This window comes from Mustela lutreola, chromosome 2, assembly GCF_030435805.1.
Source record: "Mustela lutreola isolate mMusLut2 chromosome 2, mMusLut2.pri, whole genome shotgun sequence".
NCBI classification, from domain to species: Eukaryota; Metazoa; Chordata; class Mammalia; order Carnivora; family Mustelidae; genus Mustela; species Mustela lutreola.
The window spans coordinates 164370932-164390853 of NC_081291.1; the positions used below are offsets into that span (position 1 = coordinate 164370932).

The 19922-nt window shown below is 38.7% G+C and overlaps 1 protein-coding gene, 1 long non-coding RNA gene and 1 pseudogene across 4 annotated transcripts in view; 1 reads left to right on the plus strand and 2 right to left on the minus strand.

The window, feature by feature from the left end:
• The window catches only part of CCDC191 (coiled-coil domain containing 191), a 91124-nt gene that overhangs the window by 54951 nt on the left and 16251 nt on the right, over positions 1–19922 (plus strand). For 2 of the 3 annotated variants that reach the window (XM_059164064.1, XM_059164065.1), the window contains exons 14-16: positions 13557–13700; positions 17413–17565; positions 18120–18265. In XM_059164064.1, coding sequence (XP_059020047.1) covers positions 13557–13700; positions 17413–17565; positions 18120–18265 — 443 coding nt within the window. Of the gene's footprint in view, positions 1–13556; positions 13701–17412; positions 17566–18119; positions 18266–19922 lie in introns of those variants that run through there. The other variant, XR_009351132.1, reaches the window with a different exon arrangement.
• LOC131825117 (uncharacterized) lies at positions 410–1533 on the minus strand. Its single transcript, XR_009351133.1, has 2 exons — positions 1140–1533; positions 410–599 (listed from the first exon to the last, which is right to left on the minus strand). It is a non-coding gene; the product is annotated as an uncharacterized LOC131825117 (long non-coding RNA).
• On the minus strand, positions 9427–9755 carry LOC131825115 (tubulin-specific chaperone A-like; annotated as a pseudogene).

The window sequence follows — 19922 nt, forward strand, 5'->3', positions numbered from 1 at the left end:
TGTTTAAAAAAAATAAGCTGAAGATTATAGTTTTTCATTTCTGATGCTCTTTATTTCTTTGTGTACATCTAAGATTTTAACTATATCACATTCCCTTGGCCTGAAAAATCGCCTTAAACATTTCCTGTAGGATAGGTCTGCTGGTAGTGAATTCTCTTAGTTTTCATTTGTCTGAAAAAGTTTTTGTTTCTTCTTCACTTTTTTTTCTTTTTTTTTTTTTTTTAAGAGAGAGAGAGAGAGAGCACATGAGCAGGGCAGGGAGAGAGGGGGAGAGAGAACCGACTTAACCAACTGAGCTAGCTACCCACTCTCCCTCACTTTTGAAGGTATTTTCACTGGATATAGAATCCTGGGTTGATAGTTTTTCTTTCAACACTTCACCTATGTCATTCTGTTGTCTTCTTCTTACCTGGTTTCTGACAAGTTTGCTGTCATTCTTGTCTTTGCTCCTTTATTGTAAATGTCTTAATCTGCTTAGGTTACCAGTTCTGTAGATTGGCCATCTGAGATCAGGGTGCCAGCATGGTTGGTTTCTGGTGAAGGCTCTAGTCCTGCCTTATAGATGGCCACCTTCTCACTGTGTCCTCCCATGACCTCTCCTAGTGAGAAGAGGAGTACATGAGCTCTCTGGTGAGTTAAAAGGATACTAATCTTACCTTTAGGACCTCATTTTACCTTCATTACTTCCTTAGAGGCCTCATTTCCAAATAAAACCACACTGATTGTTAGAGGACTTCAATATATGAATCCAGAGGGGGTTATAAACATTATGTCTATAGCAGTAGGTAAGATGGGTTCTTTTCCCCCAACTGTCTTCAAGATTTTTTTGTGTCTTTGGTTTTCAGCAATTTGAATATAATTTGCCCAAATGTGATTTGTTTATTTTTTTTCCCCCCTGCTGCTGATCTCTGTTTCTTAGATATGTGGCTTTTATCTGTGAGTAATTTTGGAATATGTTTACCCATTATTATTCAGATATTTCACCTGTCCCTTTCATTTTCTTCCCCTTCTGGGATTCCAGCTTGCAATGCTTGCCTTACACTGATACTGTCCCACAGCTTTTGGATGTTCTATTGTGTTTTTCATTCTTTTTTTCTCTTTACCTTTCAGTTTGTGTATTTCTACTAATTTCAAGTTACCTGATTCTTTGAAGGCTCTCTTCATTTCTGTTACCATGTGTTTTTTTTTTTAATTTTCTAGCATTTTCATTTGACTGTTTATTATAGTTTCCATATCTCTCTTAAAATTACATATCTGGTCTTGAATGATGACTACCTTGCTCATTAGAGCCTTTAATGTTGTTATAAGTTATTTAAAAATTAAAATTCCCTCTCTGGTAGTTCTAAAATCTCTGTCATATCTGAGTGTTGTTCTAAAGATTGATTTCTTTTTAGACTGTATTTATTGCTTATCTTTTGGTATGTCTTCATCATTGTTGTCATTGTTGTTGTTGAAAGGCGGGCTTGTTGTAGAGAGCAGTAGAAGCTGAGATAAATTGGCCTTTAGTGTGGAGATTTGTGTTAATCTAGCCAAGAGTTGGACTACATTTGAAGTTTTGTGTTGCCGTGGTTACCATTGTTGAGGTTTGCTATTGCTATGAGTACCACAGACTTCAATTTACACTAGCAACTTTGTTTTTATCTCTCTCTCTCTCTCTATTTTTTTTTTTTTTTTTTCTTGGTTTCAGGTCTTCTCTCTGTGCTGTTCCCCAGAGAAAGTCTGTCTATCTCTTTCAGGTCTCTCAGGTACAGGCCACTGTTATTACTAGAGATTTGTTTGCATGCTGGTGGGGTATGGATGAGGGGAAACACTCTATAACATTGTGATTAAATCTGTCTTTGGAGTACACAGTATTGGGCAGTCAGAAGAATTTCCACTCCTACTCCTCTGTTCCCTTCTTTTTGTATCCACTGGCTCAGTCTGTAACCTTAAAGCCCTTCCCTCTGAGGTTCCCCCTCCACTTAAATGAGATGGGCTAGTCTGCTACCCCCAGCTGCAGTAGCATTCCACTAATGTCTTCAGCTGGGGCCATGTGCAGGTGAAGGCTTTTGTTTCCCAAGGGAGAATGGTCGGGGCAGATCTTACAGTGGTTGCTGTTCCTCTCCACTAGCCAGAACCATGGTAGAAACTTTATCTGGATTCTCCCTGATCTCCGTGAGAGCCTACAAAAAGGTGGAGTTCCTAGAGCAAAAGCCTGCAAAAAGGCAGAATGTCCCTATAACAATGACCCCCAGGTAAAATACAACTTCGGTTTATAATCGTAGACAAAAAGATTTTGTCACATAGACTAGTTCCTATTTAATAAATCATCTATAGCTGTTTCAATCAAGATAGATGCATGTACAAATTGGTGGTGTTTGAACTTTCTTTACAAGTGCTTCAGATCTAAATTGCACTTGGCAGGGTGCCTGGGTGGCTCAGCTGAGCGTCCAACTCTTGTTTTCAGCTCAGGTCATGAAGTTGGGGTCACGGGATCAAGCCCCACATCAGGCTCTCTGCTGGACCTGGAGGCCGCTTAAGATTCTCTCTCCAGGAGCACCTGGGTGGCTCAGTCCTTCAGCTGCTGTCTTCAGCTTCTGCTCAGCGGAAGCCCATTTCTCTCTCTCCCACTCCCCAGCTTGTGTTCCCTCTCTTGCTGTGTCTCTCTCTGACAAATAAAATCTTAAAAAAATAAATAAATAAAAATAAAAAGATTCTATTTGGGGCACCTGGGTGCTTCAGTCCATTAAGTGCCTGGCTTTGGCTCTGGTCATGATCTCAGGGTCCTGGGATTGAGCCCCACATCGGGCTCTCTGCTCAGTGCGGAGCCTGCTTCTCCCTCTCCCTCTGCCTGTCACTCCCCTGCTCACTCTCACTTGTACCCCCCCAATAAATAAATAAATAATCTTTTTTAAAAATTGAAAAAGAAAAGATTCTTTCTCTCCTTCTGCCTTACCCCATCCTACCCCCACTTGCTTATGCTCCCTCTTTTTTTTTTTTTTTAAGATTTTATTTGTTTATTTTACAGAAAGAGAGATCACAAATAGGCAGAGAGTCAGGCAGAGAGAGTGGGGGAGGCAGGCTCCCTGCTGAGCCCGAGGTGGGGCTTGATCCCAGGCCCCTGAGATCATGACCTGAGCCGAAGGCAGAGGCTTTAAGCACTGAGCCACCCAGGTGCCCCTGCTCCCTCTCTCTTAAAAAACAAAAATGCGCTTGGCAGTTTTCTCCTTTGCTTCTGGGCAGTCTTGCTCTCCATAGTGTATTTCTCCACCCAGTTTATCACAGGCTCTTTTTCTGTTTGTTGCACAGGTGATTTTTTAACTCCTTGTATACTTTATGTAGCTACTCCCAGCAAGCAGTCACCAAGGCCGTGGCAGCATTATTCCTCTGGACATCAAAAAGATGATGACACTTCTGAGCCAGTACCTGCTATGACTTCTCTGAGTAGTCACATCCTCGATGTGTTGATGGGAGCCTGCTTCATCTCTTCTAGTTGGACATTTTTTACTCATTAAGTTTATTAGTTTATGGTGTGAGGTACCATATTTCTAATTATATAGAGGAATTGCTCTATATAGAACACTGGAGAAGTTCTCTAGGGCAATCACATGTTTTTCTTTGGATAGAAAATACAAGATAAGTCCTGACCATATTTTAGGCTAAGGGAACTGGAAGAATTCCTCAGGGATAGGCTCATGACAGATTTGTTCTCCATATTCAGGAAGTGGTTCAGGGTCAAGACATGGCTGCCCTCTGCGATCCTTGCTACCTACAACTCCCCCAGACCTAGAAGCGCTACATTCTTCAGAGGGGGCCTCTGTAGCCATGGCAGGAAGTCTGGGGCAGCATGGTCTCTGATATGGAAGTGTTGCTTAGTATTCTGTGGCTTTGACAGGATAGCCTGTCCGGTGTAGCAGTAGGATGGCCACTTGGTGGATCTCATACAATAACCTTTTGAAAATAAAAATCTAAACTCCTCTTAAATCCCATTGCTCAGCTGGGAGCCTGTTTTCTTCTCCCTCTGCGGCTCCCCCTGCTTGTGCTCGCTCAAATAGGTAGATAAAATCTTAAATATAAATTTATATATGTATATATATAATGCTATGTAATATAAAATTTTGGCTCAAGAAGATCTCTAGTAGATGTCTTTCTCTCTCTTTTTTCATGGAAAAGTAAACTTAAAAGAAGGCTATTTTTCCCCCCTCCATTGGAAAATGAATTTCCTTTGGAGCCTACACCACCAGCCATGGAGTTGTAATTCTAGGAAAATAGTTACACTGTAACCTAGATGGTGCCTGTGAACAGGGTTGACCAGCCTGAGGGTTTCTCCAAAGGCTTGTTGTCTGTGTTAGATTCCTGTCTGTAAGTCACAACTGCTGTCTAATGCTACAGGAGCATTTCAATGGATGTGAAAATGGCTACTTTCTGTTTTCACCTACCACATAACCCTCCGCTGTTACTTGTTACTCCTAAGAAAATTCTTGTAAATAGTTTTTATTTCTGGCCATCCAATTCAACATTTTAAATGTCTGAAGTCAAGATTATAAAGATAATTTGGGGTTAGTACTTCAGAGAATGTGGACATTTCATTTTGAGGAATTTGTACTGAAACAGGTAGTTTGGATTAGATTAGGCAAATCTCCCTTCCATAGTAAAAATGTTCTGGTGCACGCTCTCATTTTTTTTCTCACAGAAGACTCCTCAATTAGAAAGCTTGTCAGATTCAGCCAATTCCCCACACTTTTCCTGAAGTGAAATGGGGGGGGGGGGGGCGCGACTTAAATGAAATGTTTTTGTATTTATATTATGTAAATGACCACTATTGTGAAGACAGTCTGCAGTCTTTACTTTTCTCTTGTGACTTTTGTAAGGGATATCACTTGCTTCCACTCACCATTTTTAGGTAGTTTTATTTTTCTCACTTTTATTATAGCCTATTTTTATTAAAAATAGAAAAATACAGTAAACCATTACACTTGAAACCATCTTTCTCAGTCAGCCCCTCAAGAAGGGGTACGTTCTTCTTTGAGGAGCAAGGGAAGTCTTTCTTCAGGGTATTACCAGAAATGGTTACTCTTTCTCACTGCCTAATGATCATCAAATACTTTTAACTTTTTTCTGGACTTACTTGTTCATCGCTTTTAAAAAGAGTGCAGTGTAAGAATATTATTCTAGGCTTTTAATGCAGTGTGGAGTATCTTTAGGGTTATTTACATATATCTCTCTACCTTGAGCCAATAAACGAAGGCGCTGTATTGCTAGGTTTCCCATAATAATGAGGGAGAAATATTGATTGCTGTCCTAACTAGATACTTTACTTTTTAGTAACATAGTAAGATAGAAATCATCTGTGAACAACGCTGAATGTGTCTAAGACCATGCATAGTACTGATTCTTGTAGTACTCATGACCACCTTTTCCTCAGCTGCTTGGCAGAATTGTTTCCGTTAATGCTCCAGTGTTCTGGTACCATGATTAGCACATGGTTTAGTGGCTATACGTTCAAATTAAATTAATTACCTATTTGTTGAAATGAAATTTCATTAGTGTTTTGGTCATGGCATTTTTACTTATTTTTTCAGTTTTGCTGAGGTATAATTTACAAAATTGTAAGGTACTTAAAATGTCCCAACAGGATGATTTGATGTACTTACACATTGTAAAAGGATTCTCACAGTTGGGTTAACACAGCTGTCACCTTATATATTTACCCACTGTGTGTGTGTGTGCGTGCACGTATGTACACTTAAGTTCTCTCTTAGTTAATTTTAATTATAAAATAGTGTATTAAAAACTACAGTCACCGTATTTCACTTTAGGTCCTCAGACTACATTCATCTCACAAGTAAAAGTCTGTACCCTTTTTCCAGGCTCTCCCTTCCTCCCCATACCCCAATTGCAAGCACATTCTCTTCTCTGTTTCTAGGAATTTGGTAATAGCCATTCTAACAGTTGTGGTTTTGATTTGTATTTCCCTGATGATTAGGGATATTTGAGTCGCTTTTCATATACTTGTTGACCATTTGTATGTCTTCTGGAAAAACATCTATCTATTCAGGTTCTTTACCCATTTTTTTAAATGGGTTATTTGGGGGGGTGCTTTTGAGTTGTATGGGTTCCTTGTAAATTTTTGGTATTAACCCTTTATCAGAAATGTGGTTTGCAAATATTTTGTTCCATTCCATAGATTACCTTTTCATTTTGTTGATGGTTTCCTTTGCTGTACAGATGCTTTTTAGATTGATATAATCCCACTTGTTTATTCTTGCTTTTGTTGCCTTTGTTTTAAGGTGTTCAGTACAAAAGCTCATCTCCAAGTCCAGTGTCAAGGAGCTTACCTACTGTGTTTTTTTCCAAGAGTTTTAGTTTCAGGTCTTCCATTCAAGTCTTTCATCCATTTTTAGTTGATTTTTATGGATGGTATTAGATAAAGGTCCAGTTTTATTGTTTTGCAGGAGGCTATCCAGTTTTCCCAGCACCGTTTATTGAACAGACTTTCCCCCTTTGTATATTCTTAGCTCCTTTTGAAAATTAATTGACCATATATGCATGGGTTAATTTCTGGGCTCTCTATACTATTCTGTTAATCTATGTGTCTTTTTTTTTTTTTTTAATGCCAATACCATATTGTTTTACTTACTGTAACTTTGTGATACAGTTTGAAATTAAGAAATATGATGCCTCCAGCTTTGATGTTCTTTCTCAAAACTGCTTTGGCTATTCAGGATTTTTCATGGTCCCATACAAATTTTAGGATTTTTTAAAAATTTCTGTGAAAAATACCATTGGAATTTTTTGCTTTGGGTAATGTGGACATTTTAACAATATTAATTCATCCAATCCATGAAGACAGTGAATCTTTCCATTTATTTATTGTTCTGTGAAAAGATTCACAACAGCTGTGTTTTGGTTTTGAAAAAGAAAAGAAAACTTTATTATTGTTATTATAGATACCTAATAGAAACAGAAGAGGAAAGAAATCTACACATAGATGAAGATAATAGAAGGGAAGAAGCCTGTGCTATGTGCGTCTGCTTCCCCTCCCGGATTCCATTCTAGGGAACTGGTGGGGCCTGGAGCAGGAGGGGAGGTAAGACAAGATTTAGAGATCTTGACATCCAGAACAGAAGAGCCAGTTCTGACCTGGAGACCAGAAAATGTATTTCAACAACCCGGCTCCCATCGTTATTCACACATCACAAGTCTCACAAACAACATTCCTTAGCCTGCCTACGTATGTGCAGGTCTTGGGGCTGGTTATGGAGGACATATCACAGAAAAAAAAAAATCTGCCCATATAGAACATTTGTGTCTTCTTCAATTTCTTTTATAGGTTCTGGTGGAGACTTTAGGATTTTTGATATATAATATCATGTCATCTGCAGAGGGAGATAATTTTACTTCTTTCCTAATTTGGATGTCTTTATTTCTTTTTCTTGCCTAATTGCTCTGACACTTCCAACACTATTTTTTTTAAAGATTTTATTTATTTATTTGACAGAGAGAGCTCACAAGGAGGTAGAGAAGCAGGTAGAGAGAGAGAGAGAGAGAAGCAGGCTCCCACTAGCAGAGAGCCCAAGGTAGAGCTCAATCCCAGGACCCTGAGATCATGACCTGAGCTGAAGGCAGAGGCTTAACCCACTGAGCCACCCAGGCACCCCACTTCCAACACAATTTTGAATAAAATTGATGAAAGTGGGCATCCTTATCTTGTTCATAATAGTAGAGGAGAAGCTTTTCAGTGTTGGGTGTGACGTTAGCTGTGAGCTTCTCAAGTATGGTCTTTATTGAGATACGTTCCTTCTGTACCCAATTTGTGGAGAGGTTTTATCATAAAAGGGTGTTGAATTGTGTGAGATACATTTTCTGCATCTATTGAGATGATCATAAGATTTTTATCCTTCATTTTGTAACATGGGAGTATCACAGTGAGTGATTTGTGGATGTTGAACCATCCCTGCATCCCTGGAATAAATCCCACTTGATCATAATGTATGATACTTTTAATGTACTGTTTAATTTGATTTGCTGATATTTTGTTGAGATTTTATGTTCATCAGAGATACTGGCCTGTAAATTTCTTGAGTCCTTGTCTAGCTTTGGTATCAGGGTAATATTGGCCTTATAAAATGACTTAGGAAGTGTTCCCTTCTCTTACACTTTTTGGAAGAGTTTAAGAAGGATTGGTATTAATTCCTAAAATACTTGGTGGAATTTACCAGTGGCGCCTTCTGGTTTTGGACTTCTCTTTGTCAGAAGGATTTTGATTACTTATTCATTCTCTTCACTAGTAATCCGTCTGTTCAGATTTTCTAATTCTTCATGATTCAGTCTTAGTAAAAGTTGTATGTTTTTAGGAATTTATCCATTTGTAGGTTAAGTTGTTGGTATATAATTGTTCATAGTAGTTTGTTATGATCCTTACTATTTCTGTGTTTTCTCTTTCATTTCTGATTTTATTTAAGTCTCTCCATTTTTTCTTAGTCTAGCCACAGGTTTGTCTGTTTTATCTTTTAAAATAGACATCTCTTAATTTCTTTGATCTTTTCTATTGTTTTTATAGTCTCTATTTCATTTATTTCTGCACTGATCTTTCTTTCACCCTTCTGCTAACTTTGGGCATAGTTATTTCTTCTTCTAGTTTGTTGAGATGTATAGTTAAGCTGTTTGAGATCTTTCGTTTAGTGCTAAGATCTTTCTTTAGTGTTAAGTGCTATAAACTTCCCTCTTAAAACTGCTTTTGCTGCATCTCATAAGTTTTGGTTTATTTTGTTTACATTTTCATTTGCCTAGACATGTTTTTTGATTTCCCTTTTGATTTCTTCTTTGACTCATTGGTTATTTGTAAAGCATGTTGTTTAATTTTCATGTATTTGTGTGTTTTCCAGTTTTCCTTTTGTAATTGATTTTTAATTTCATAACATCGTGGTTGGAAAAGATGCTTGATATGATACCAGTTTTTTTTTCAATTTATTAAGATTTGTTTTGTGTCATATAACATGCAATCTATCCTGGAGAATATTCCCTGTACCCTTGAGAAAAATGCGTTATTCTGCTGTTGTTAAATGAAATGTTCTGCATATGTCTGTTAGATCCATCTGGTCAAACATATAATTTAAGTCCAGTGTTTCCATAGTGATTTTCTGTCAGTGTGATCTATCCATTTGGGTTATTTAGGTTTCCTACTATTACTGTACTGCTCTCTAGATCTCCCCTCAGAATGTTAGTATTTGCTTTATGTATTTGGGTGATTCAATAATTGGATGCATATTTTTTTAATTAGATGAACTCATTTGATACATTAAATTAGGCAAAGAAAAAATCTATGCAACTAAGTAAAAAGAAGCACATTCTCATACTACTTGAACACACAGCAGTGGCCAAAAATAATGAATTGTGGAATGGATCCCAAGATTTAATGCAAAAAAACACCCTATACAGAAAACTTCAGGCTTCTAACTTCACTAAATCTAATACTAAACATGCTTCCTTTTAGTCCTCAGCTTCTTGCAAGTCTTTTCCACTCTCTACTAACTGCATAAGATCAGTATATGCGGCTTCCAACCTGTGCTAGCAATCTGGGATCATTATCTAGGACTCTTATAGGATCTCTGCCTCCTTTTTAATTGAATGATTTTCACCATCTTCAGTTTTCTTTTTTTTTTTTTTTCAATCTTTTCTTCTTTTGCTTCTGTTTCATGCATTATTTTTTCTATGACCAATCACTTCGCCATGCCAGCTTTGATCTTGATCTACCTCACTGGAGGATTGACCATGATCCACTGAGCACCACGGGAAGGAGGGGTGGAGAACCAAGGGAACCGTGGAGGAAGACTGGTGTATAAATATTTATAATTGTTATATGCTCTTGATGAACGACCCTTTTGTCATGGTATAATGACCTTTTTTAAAAATCTCTTGTTACAGTCTTTGGCTTAATGTCTGTTTTATCTGATATAAGGCTAGCTACTCCTGCTGTCTTTTGGCTTCTGTTTGCATGGAGTATCTCTTTTCTATCACTTCACTTTCAGTCTCTGTGTGTCCTTAAAGTTGAAATGAGCCACTCAGCAGTTTGAGTCCTGATTTTTTTCATCCATTCAGCCACTGTATGTATGGCTTTTCGCTGGAGAACGTAGTCTGTGTGCATTTAAAATATTGATAGGCATGGCTTATGATTGCCATTTTGCTAACTGTTTTCTAGCTCTTTTGTAGTTCCTTTATTCCTTTCTTCCTCTCTTGCTTTCTTCCTTTGTAATTTAATGATTCTCGTAGTGTTACGCTTTGATTCCTTTCTCTTAATCTTTTTTATTTATTTACTATAGGCTTATGCTTTGTGGTTGCATGAAGCTTGCATAAGACGTCTTGTAGTTTTAACAGTCTGTTTTAAGCTATAACTTCAAATGTATGTAAAACCTCTACATTTTTATACTCCCACTCCCAAAGTTTGTATTTGATGTCACAATTTACATCTTTTTTAAAAAGATTTTATTTATTTATTTTAGAGAGAGAACATGAGTGGGAGGGGTAGAGGAGGAGAGAGAGAATCTGAAGCAGACTCCATGCTGAGTGTAGAGCCCGATGTGGGACTTGAGCTCACAACCCTGAGACCACAACCTGAGCTAAAACCAAGAGTCAGATGGTCAACTGACTGGAGCGCCCAGGCACCCCACAATTTACATCTTTTATAGTGTGTATCCATTAACAAATTATTATTATAATTATATTAAAACTTTTGTCTTTTAACCTTTATACTAGAGTTGTAAGAGATTCACCTACCACCATTACCGTATTATTTTCTATTAAACTATTTATATATATACCTTTACCAGTGAATTTTACAGTTTCACATGCTTTTATGTTACTAGCTAGTGTCCTTCACTTTAACTTAAAGCCCTTTTAAGAAAAAAAAAAAAGGTTTATTTATTTATTTGTTTGTTTGAGATAGAGAGAAGGGGCAGGGAAGCAGACTTTGGATGAGCAGAGATCCTGATGCAGGGCTGGATCTCAGGACTCTGAGATCATGACCTGAGGCAAAACCAAGAGTCGGATACCTAACCAATTGAGCTACCTAGTTGCCCCTTGAATTAGTCCTTTTCAGTGTTGGGATTTGAGTAAGGCTGGTCTAGTGGTAATGAATTTATTTTGCTTTGGTTTGTCTGGAAAATTCTTTTATTTCTCCTTCAATTTTGAAGGACATCTTTGCTGGGTAGACTGTTCTTGTTTAGCTGGTTTTTTCTTCTAGCACTTTGAATATATCATCCCACTCCCTCTGTCCTACAAGGTTTCTGCTAAAAAAACTAGTTGATTGTCTTATGGGAGTGCCCTTGTATGTAACAAGTTGCTTTTCTCTTGCTGATACTCTACTTTTCTTTAACTTTTAACAGTTTAATTGTCTTGATGTGTCCCTCTTTAGATGTATATTATTTGGTATTCTTTGGGTTTCCTGAATACGGATGTCTGTTTCTTTCCCCAGGGAATTTTTCAGCCAGTATTTCTCTAAAGAAGCTTTCTGCCCCCTCCTTTCTTCTGGAACCCCTGTAATGCTTATATTTCTACCCTTGATGATGTCCTGTCAGTCCGTTATGCTATCTTCATTCTTTTTTTCTTTTGACCCTGATTGGATTAATTCTCTGCTCTGTCTTTAAATTGGCTTATCCTTTCTTCTGCCTGATATAGCCTGATGTTGAACCCTTTTTCAAATTTTTCAGTTCAGTTACTGTATTCTTCAGCTATATGATTTATGTTTGGGGGTTTTTTAATATATATTTTGTATCTCTTTGGTGAAATTCTTTGTTCATGCATTACTCAGTGGGCATTTTTTTATGATCACTGTTTTGAATTGTCTATTGAGTAAATCATTTATTTCATTAAGATTGATTTCTAGAGATTCATCTTGTTCCTTTCATTGGAAGATATTCCCGTCTCTACTTTTCTTGACTCTTCCTGTTGGTTTCTGCACATGAGATAAAGCAGCCACCTCTCATAGTCTTGACAGAGCGGTCTCTTGTGGGAGATGAACCTTATCAGTCAGTCTCACCCAGGTTCTTGACCTTAGCCTTCATCCAGTCTGTTGTCTTTGTTCTTAGCTCCCAGTAGTTGAGCTGTACCAATACTTGTCAGTGTCCCAAAGGGGAAAATCTCAGTCAGCACCTAGATCCAAGCTGATTAGCTGATTATAAAACTGTACCCTCCTGTGAAATGTGTAAACCTGACAATTCACAGACCTGTACCCCTGGGGCAAATAATACATTATATGTTAATAAAAATAATTAATAAAAGTCACTTATGGTTTGTCTCCCTCCCAATCCCATCTTGTTTCATTTATTCTTCTACCCACTTAAGCCTCCATGTTGCATCACCACTTCCTCATATCAGGGAGATCCGGGGGGAGGGGGTTGGGGAGAAGGGGGTGGGATTATGGACATTGGGGAGGGTATGTGATTTGGTGAGTGCTGTGAAGTGTGTAAACCTGGTGATTCACAGACCTGGGGATAAAAATATATGTATATAAAAAATATATGTTTATAAAAAATAAAAAATAAAAAAAATAAAAAAAATAAAAAAAAAAATTAATAAAGGAAAAGAAGAAAAATATATTTAAAAAACAACAACACTGTACCCTCAAGTAGTAGCTGGGAATGTAGGGTAACTAAGCCCCTTCCAGGGAGAAACTATGAGATGTATTTTGCCTGCTCCCTCTGCACTGAGTCCACATGGGGAGAAGGGTGCTTCTACACCCATTTAAAAATTACTTCTTTGTTACAGTCCTATAGAACTTGTAAATGTAAGCTCCACTAGCTTTCTGAGCCAAGCAAACCAGGGTCCCATCCCTCAAGTGGTAATCATAAATGTTGGGTAACCAGATTGTGTCCAAGCTCCTTCCAGAGAGATGCTGGTTGTTTGGTTTTATTGGAGTGAGCAAGAGGGAAAAGGCAGAATAAGAGTCTATAGGGCACTTCCTTTGGGGAAGACCACAACCAACCCCTAAAAGTGTGCTAAATTAGAATCTGCACCCACAGGAATTAGCTTACCATATGGTCAAACCGCTTTCAGAGCGACTGGGAGATGGGCATATTTGTCTGCTCTTTCAGGTCTGAACCCTAAGGGGATAGCCATAGGAAGTGTGCACACATCCATTAAGAACTGTTTCTTTGTTTCCTATCATTTTGTATATCTCGTGGACACAAGCCCCAGTAGCTTTCAGAGGCAGTCATTTTATGGCCCTTTTCCTGAGTAGTTGTTTTAAAAGATGAAGTGCCAGATATGCAGTCCAAACCCTGCGTTCCTCAGAGAGAATTTCCAAGTTAGGAGTTCCCTCCCTGTTGTATGGTGCTGTGCCAGGGATGGGGTTTATGTCAGAAGCCTGTTTCAGTCCTTCCTACCCAATTTGATATGGGTGTTTTCCTCATTCACCTGATAGGGAAGAGTCACTCAGCTAGTTTCTAGATTTCTAACAGAGGGAAATGCTCTGTATATAGCTATACACTGAATGCATCCAAGGCCGGAAGGAAGTCCAGGACCACCTATGTCACCATCTTGGTCCCTTCTCAGCATTTTCACGTTTGAATTTTTCCCAGAAAGAACTAGAGAAGCAGAAGAGAATTAAGAGGAATCAGCAGCTGGAAGCAGTCGCCAAAGAACATTATGAAAGGATGTTGCTAAGGAAAAAAGGCCTGGAACCTTGGAAGAGATTGAGACTGCAAAACAAGCAAAACATCCAGGTATGGTGTCACACGCTTCCTTCCAAAATTACAAAATGGACTTTTCAAATGGAATAAACACCCAATTCAAATTGAGGGCTGCTTGGTGATTTAAAAGCTAAAAATAAAAGCTAATCGAGTGTATGTAATTCTTTGTTTTGGATAAGAGTTCAGATTTGGTCTTCCAAGACAGAGAAAGATTTCTATAATTGTGCAGGTTGGAAACAAAGTGAGTAGATTTTTTATTAAAGACTTCTTTAAAGTAAGATGAATAGAGGCTTCTCTCAATTTTAGCCATGTTTCTCATAAAGAGGAAATAATTACCATAAGGTATTAGGTTTCTGTTTGAATAAAGCTGCATAACGCCCTCAAAAATCAGCGGCTTGCAATTTAGACATTTGTTTCTTACTCACATGTCTGTGGGCCAGCTGTGGATTATATTCAGGTCTCTCCACAGCCTCTTTCTGGCTTCAGCAGTAATTCAGGCCGTGCTTTTCACCTGGCAAATGTCTACTGTGCAACAACTAAACCCAATGATGTAAACAACCCACACAACATCTCTCCTTGTATCCTGTCCACTAACATTTCATTGGCCGAAGCAAATCACAGAGACACACTCAAGGTCGTTAAGAGGAGGAAAAGTTCCATCTACTTCATTGAGAGGCATTATGAAATCACATACAAAGAGTAGGGATCTGTAATCCTATTATAGGGAACCATAACCTACTCTGCCACACAGATATATAAAATCAAGTAAATCAAGCTTCAGACTTACCCAGTGCATAGGGCAGGGCATTCTAAACTAAATGATCAGAAGCTCAAAATAGATGAGATGTTATTTTTAGAATTGTTTAAAAATAAGCACAGTGATTCTAGGTATGACCGCTATTGCTTACACATTTGGCCAGGTTAATATTGAAGAGTAAAACTAGCGTTTGGGGTTATGAAAACCAAGTATCATGAGCCCCACTAAATTGAGTAATGCTGCAGATTATACCTCTGGAAACGTGACGTAGGCTCCCTGCCTATTCATTCTTCATTCTGTTTGTTCTCTCCTTGTTTTTCATACTTTTTTACCTTCCCAAAATTGTTTTTTTCCTCTGTCCCTGATTTTTTTCCTCAGCCTCCTTACCAATGGTTCTGGAATTACTGAGTATTCCAAACCAGCTGAGGAAGGCCATTTGTGGTGATCTGGCCTGAGGGCAAGAGGATCCATCTGTGCCCCGAGTCATTGCTATTTTGCTGTGGCTTTTTCCTTGTAATGAGAGAGAAGGGCTGACTCTCTAGTCTTCTGAGTGAATGAATTTGGAAATGAAATTTGAAATTTGAACTGAAAATTTCCTTACAAAGATCATTTGCTATCTAACTGAATGCTTCTAGTTTTGTTTTATCTGGCTTTTGTATATTGGGGGCGGGGGTTCATTTATTAATACGCAAAGGAAAAGCAGACAGCGAATGGAAAGATTCATTCTTATATTCCTATCAGCTCTTCTTTTTTGGTTCTAGTATTTGAATGAATTCAAAAAAGGTATAAAATGCTGAAACAAATTGAATCTATGGGTGAATAACCAAATTAAAATTTTTCTATTTCTTTATTTAAATAAAAAAATAGAAACTGGAGTTTGATCTGAAAATGACAATTATAGGCTTTAAATACAGAAAAACCCAATTAAAAGAAAAACAGGAAGAGAAATCTGAAACCAGCCTTTCCAAACTTTTCTGTTCATAAAACCTGTTATCCATTCATCTGGAGATCTTATAAAAATGTACATTCCTGGTTCCACCGCCAGGTATTCTCGGTATGTCTGAGATGCTGGCTGGTGTGCGTCAGGGAATCTGCATTTTTAATAAGTAGCCTGGGGAATTCTGAGTGATCTGAGCACCACATTTTGGGAATCACCTCTCTAGCTCATAACAAGTGCATTCGCTTCCTATTGCTGTTACAACAAATTACCGCAACATTAGCAACTTACAGTAACACATATACTAACTTAGAACTGGACTTGCTGGACCAAGGTCTGAGTATCAGCAGGGCACCTTCCTTCTGGTGGTTCCAAGGGGGGTGGAATCTGTTTCTGAGCCTCTTTCACCTTCCAGTGGCCACCGGCATCCTGTTGCTCTCAGCTCCCTCCTCGAATCACTCCTCTCTCTGCTTTCAGGTCACATACACTGATGCTGACCCTGTCACCTCCCTCTGACAAGCATTCTTGTGATTACATTTAGGGCTCTTGCATATCATACAGGATAATCTCCCCATTTTACAATCTTTCACTTGATCATATCTGCAAAGTCCCTTGTACCACATAAGGTAACATATTTACAGGTTCCAGGGATCAGGACATGGCCTTCCCTGAGAGCCTACTATTCAGTCTGTCATGACAAGGTAGTAGAATTTTAGAGCATTAGCAGTCCTCTCCACCTCTTTCTATTTGTAATAAGGGCACTGAGCCTTAGAGAGTACTGACTTCTTGAAGTCACATCGCACATTGGTTACAAAGCCAAAGTGTAGCCAGCACCTGGAAACACAGTCCAGGAAAGCAACCCAGTTCTGGCACACCATTAAACTGTCAGAACCAGAATATTAAGGTAGATGGTAACCACCAGGTGAAAGTTAAAAAATAAGAAATAAAAGGAAAAGTTCTGGAGCACAGTAAAAGGAAGGGGTAGCTTCTTTTACCCAACTGAGTTGGCTTCTGGGAAGGGATACCCAAAAAATTAAGAAAAAAGAAAGATCCAGTTAAACAGTCCCTGCCTTGTTTGTAACATTTTTTCAGAAGTTATTTAGCATTTTTCCCTTAAACTCAGTATACTATAGGATATTTAATCCAAAAACCATTTCAGAACTTCTTTGAGACCTTCTGATAATCTTTTTCTTCCTGGTTCTCTGTTTTCCCAGAGGACAAAGAGCAGGAAGCAAAGCAAAGCCTGGGATGAGTCGGGCCAGACAGTGGTTTCGAGTGCCCCAGTGGCCTCCTGGATGGTCATTTGGGCCAATAAGAAGGACTGTCAAGAGATTCACTTGGATCACTCCCATTCATGGTGCTGGCTGGTTAGGCAAGGCTTCGAAAACGGTGTAATTGTATGGATAGGATTGAGAGGGAAGGGTTTTTCCTGCCTGCCTCTTAAAAGAATATAACAGTTACCTTTTAAAATTCATAAACTCATGTTTATTTTGGAATGCTCTTTCTGAACCTTTTAAGTTGGTAATACATTAAATTATTCATCCTGTTATTTTCCTATCAAATGTTTTTGTGGTTTATTAACAATGTCTAAATTTCAATGCTGGTGATAGCTCATACTAGAAAACTAGTTGAAAGTATTGGCATTTCCTCAGTTAGACAGTGGTTAAGTACATAATAGAGAGGTTTATTATGGAGTTGCTGTCCAAGCTCCAGGAGAACAAACTGAGAATATCATCACCTACACACTTCGAAACTTGATGCAAGTGAAATAATGGCTTTGGAAGTTTATTCCATTTTCCAAATAACCAGCCAGTCACTGTGGTCTTCGGGGAGTTAGCACTGCAAGGCTGTGCATGATGTGAATCTAAAACCCCCATAAAATAGGGTCAGTAGAAGAGCTCTTAGGACATAGTCTGAATGCCCTTAAGATTATTCCCTCCATAGTGACTTACAAGTAGTTTATGGCATTATTTGCCAAGGTGGTATGTAGTTCCTTAAGTGATTAAACATACAAGGGATAAATTCCTTTTCTCATTTAAAAAATTGTCCAGGTGGCTGAAGAACATCACTCTTTGGCTCTACAGAGAAAATGCCTGCTGTCCTGGTTCCAGTATAGTCAGGAAGTCCTGGCTAGGAACACAGCCCGGGCTGATCAGTTCTATTGCCAAATGTTGCTTCGGAGAGTTATCCGGAGCTGGCTACAGGTAAGGCCATACAGGGAAGGAAGCTTTAAATACATGTCTCTGCTCAATCCTATGTAAGAAAATTAGGTGCAATCCAGATGTCCATAACTATTGTTTTTCTTTTTTTTTTTTTTTTCAAGAATAATATAGAATAGTCGGTCCTGTTCCTTGCTTTGAAATTAATATGAAAATGTCAAATCAATTATTCCTAAGTATAAAACACTTTTTACACAGAGTGTCCATAAACTGTTTATAAACTTAATGTAACATTACATCAGCTTTTGCTTTTATACTCATTTCTTGTTGCTTATCCCATAATTGCTTAAGTGATTTTACTAGAAACCTACCCCCTCAGGCTTAGAACAGTTTCCACACCTCTGGCTCCATTGTTTTTTTAATACATTGCAGAGGATATTATCTTGGCTGCCATGCTATCTTTTTCTCTTTATGCTCCCCCCCCCCAGTGTCCTTTGTTCTTTTGTATTTGTTGCAGTTCTCTTTTGTACTGTTTATTTGCTATAATTCTTTGTCTGTGATATTATTTGTCTCACTTCTATTCCTTTCTTCATCCCCAGTACGTGACTGATCTGGAGGAAGAAGTACAAAAACTGTGGGTACATTTTCTTCAGAAGAAGATATTCAGGGCCTGGTTTACTATGGTCAGGGAGGCCCAGATTGTTTCCCAGAGCAAGCATGAGATTGCAGTGGAACATCATGACAGGTGAGGTTCTGATTTCTGAGGAAATTCACTCGGACTTCATAACTCTTCCACAGTGTATTCTTTGCCTGGGATATGGCTTATGGATGAGGTGAGGGCTCGGAGAGCTGGGTACTTGAAGCTAACCAGACAGCGGGGGGAGGCCCAGCTCATCCAGTGACTCTTTGGAAACCCCTGGAACTCCTGGGTCTCCATCTTAAAATGAGGGGGAGGAGGATGCCTGCCCTCTCTGCCTCACAGGGGCTTTCCAGAGGGTGAAATGATGAGAAATACATGAATCACCTGAGCAAAGTATTACTGTCTATTAGTCGTGCAGGTTTATCTCTGAAGTTGTCTTTAACATTTACTCTGAAATACACCACCAATAGAAAAAAGTGCTTAAATCATACAGATACAGCTTAATGAATTACTGTCAAGTGGACTCCCATGTCACCACCACTGAGGTCAAGAAATAGGACGCTGGGGGCACCTGGGTGGCTCAGTGGGTTAAGCCGCTGCCTTCGGCTCAGGTCATGATCTCAGGGTCCTGGGATCGAGTCCTGCATTGGGCTTTCTGCTCAGCAGGGAGCCTGCTTCCCTCTCTCTCTCTCTGCCTGCCTCTCCATCTACTTGTGATTTCTCTCTGTCAAATAAAAAAAAAAAATTTAAAAAAAAAAAGAAAAAAAGAAATAGGACGCTGCTGGCCCCTGGAAATCCCCATGGGCCCCTTGCCAATTACAAGCCGTGCCCTTCCCTCCAAAGGTAAAGGGCTCCCCTGACTTTTATAATGAGTACATCCTTGGGTTTCTTTTCACTTTGGCCTAAGGATGCAGCCTTCGAGGCTATAATTTTGTGTTGCCTGGCTTGGAACTTTACAGTAGTGGAATCATATAAGAAAATTAGGTGCAATCCAGATGTCCATAACTGTTGTTTTGTTAAGTTCTTATTCAATGTTATATGAATTAAAGAACATTATCTCACTCTCTCCATCCTATTAATATTTATAATACAGTGATGTCTTACATAAGCCAGTAAGTGATGTCTTACTTAAGCCAGTGTCCTATAAGCTATTCTTATATACATTTTGTGTCCTATAAGCTATTCTTATATACATTTTTGCTTGGATTCCTAATTTTAAGTATTTTGGATGGAAATGTTCTAAATTTTATTACATACTTTCCCTTGAGAGTAAACAAATGATCTGTGTTTTAATGATCAGTAGTCATTGCTTATGAGCATGATGTGGTGGGCGGATGCCTCCAAGCTCTGAGGTGGGAAGATTGTTCTTTAACTGGAGAAATGACCCCTAACTCACTGCACCCAGATTAATTTTTGGTTCCTTTGTTTTCATTTGCTTGTATGTGCCTTTGCAAATGTCTGGTTTTTATAAAAGCATTCCTGTCTTGCCACTAAGGTGCCCACCACCAGCAAACCCTACTCACCCTTGTTTACAGGTTACTGAAATCTGTGGGCCAGGAAAACAATAAGCAAGTTGATTCTAATTTGGTCTAAAATAAAATAAGCAATGAGTGAGGATACCCAGAGGACTTGCATTTGAATAAATGCTTCCCTTTGAAGGTTGCCGTTTAAGACTGGGTCTGCATGACCCTGGACAAATAACCTTTCAGAACTTCCCGGTCCTCTTTTGTAAAATGGGGATAACAACAGAACCAATCTAACA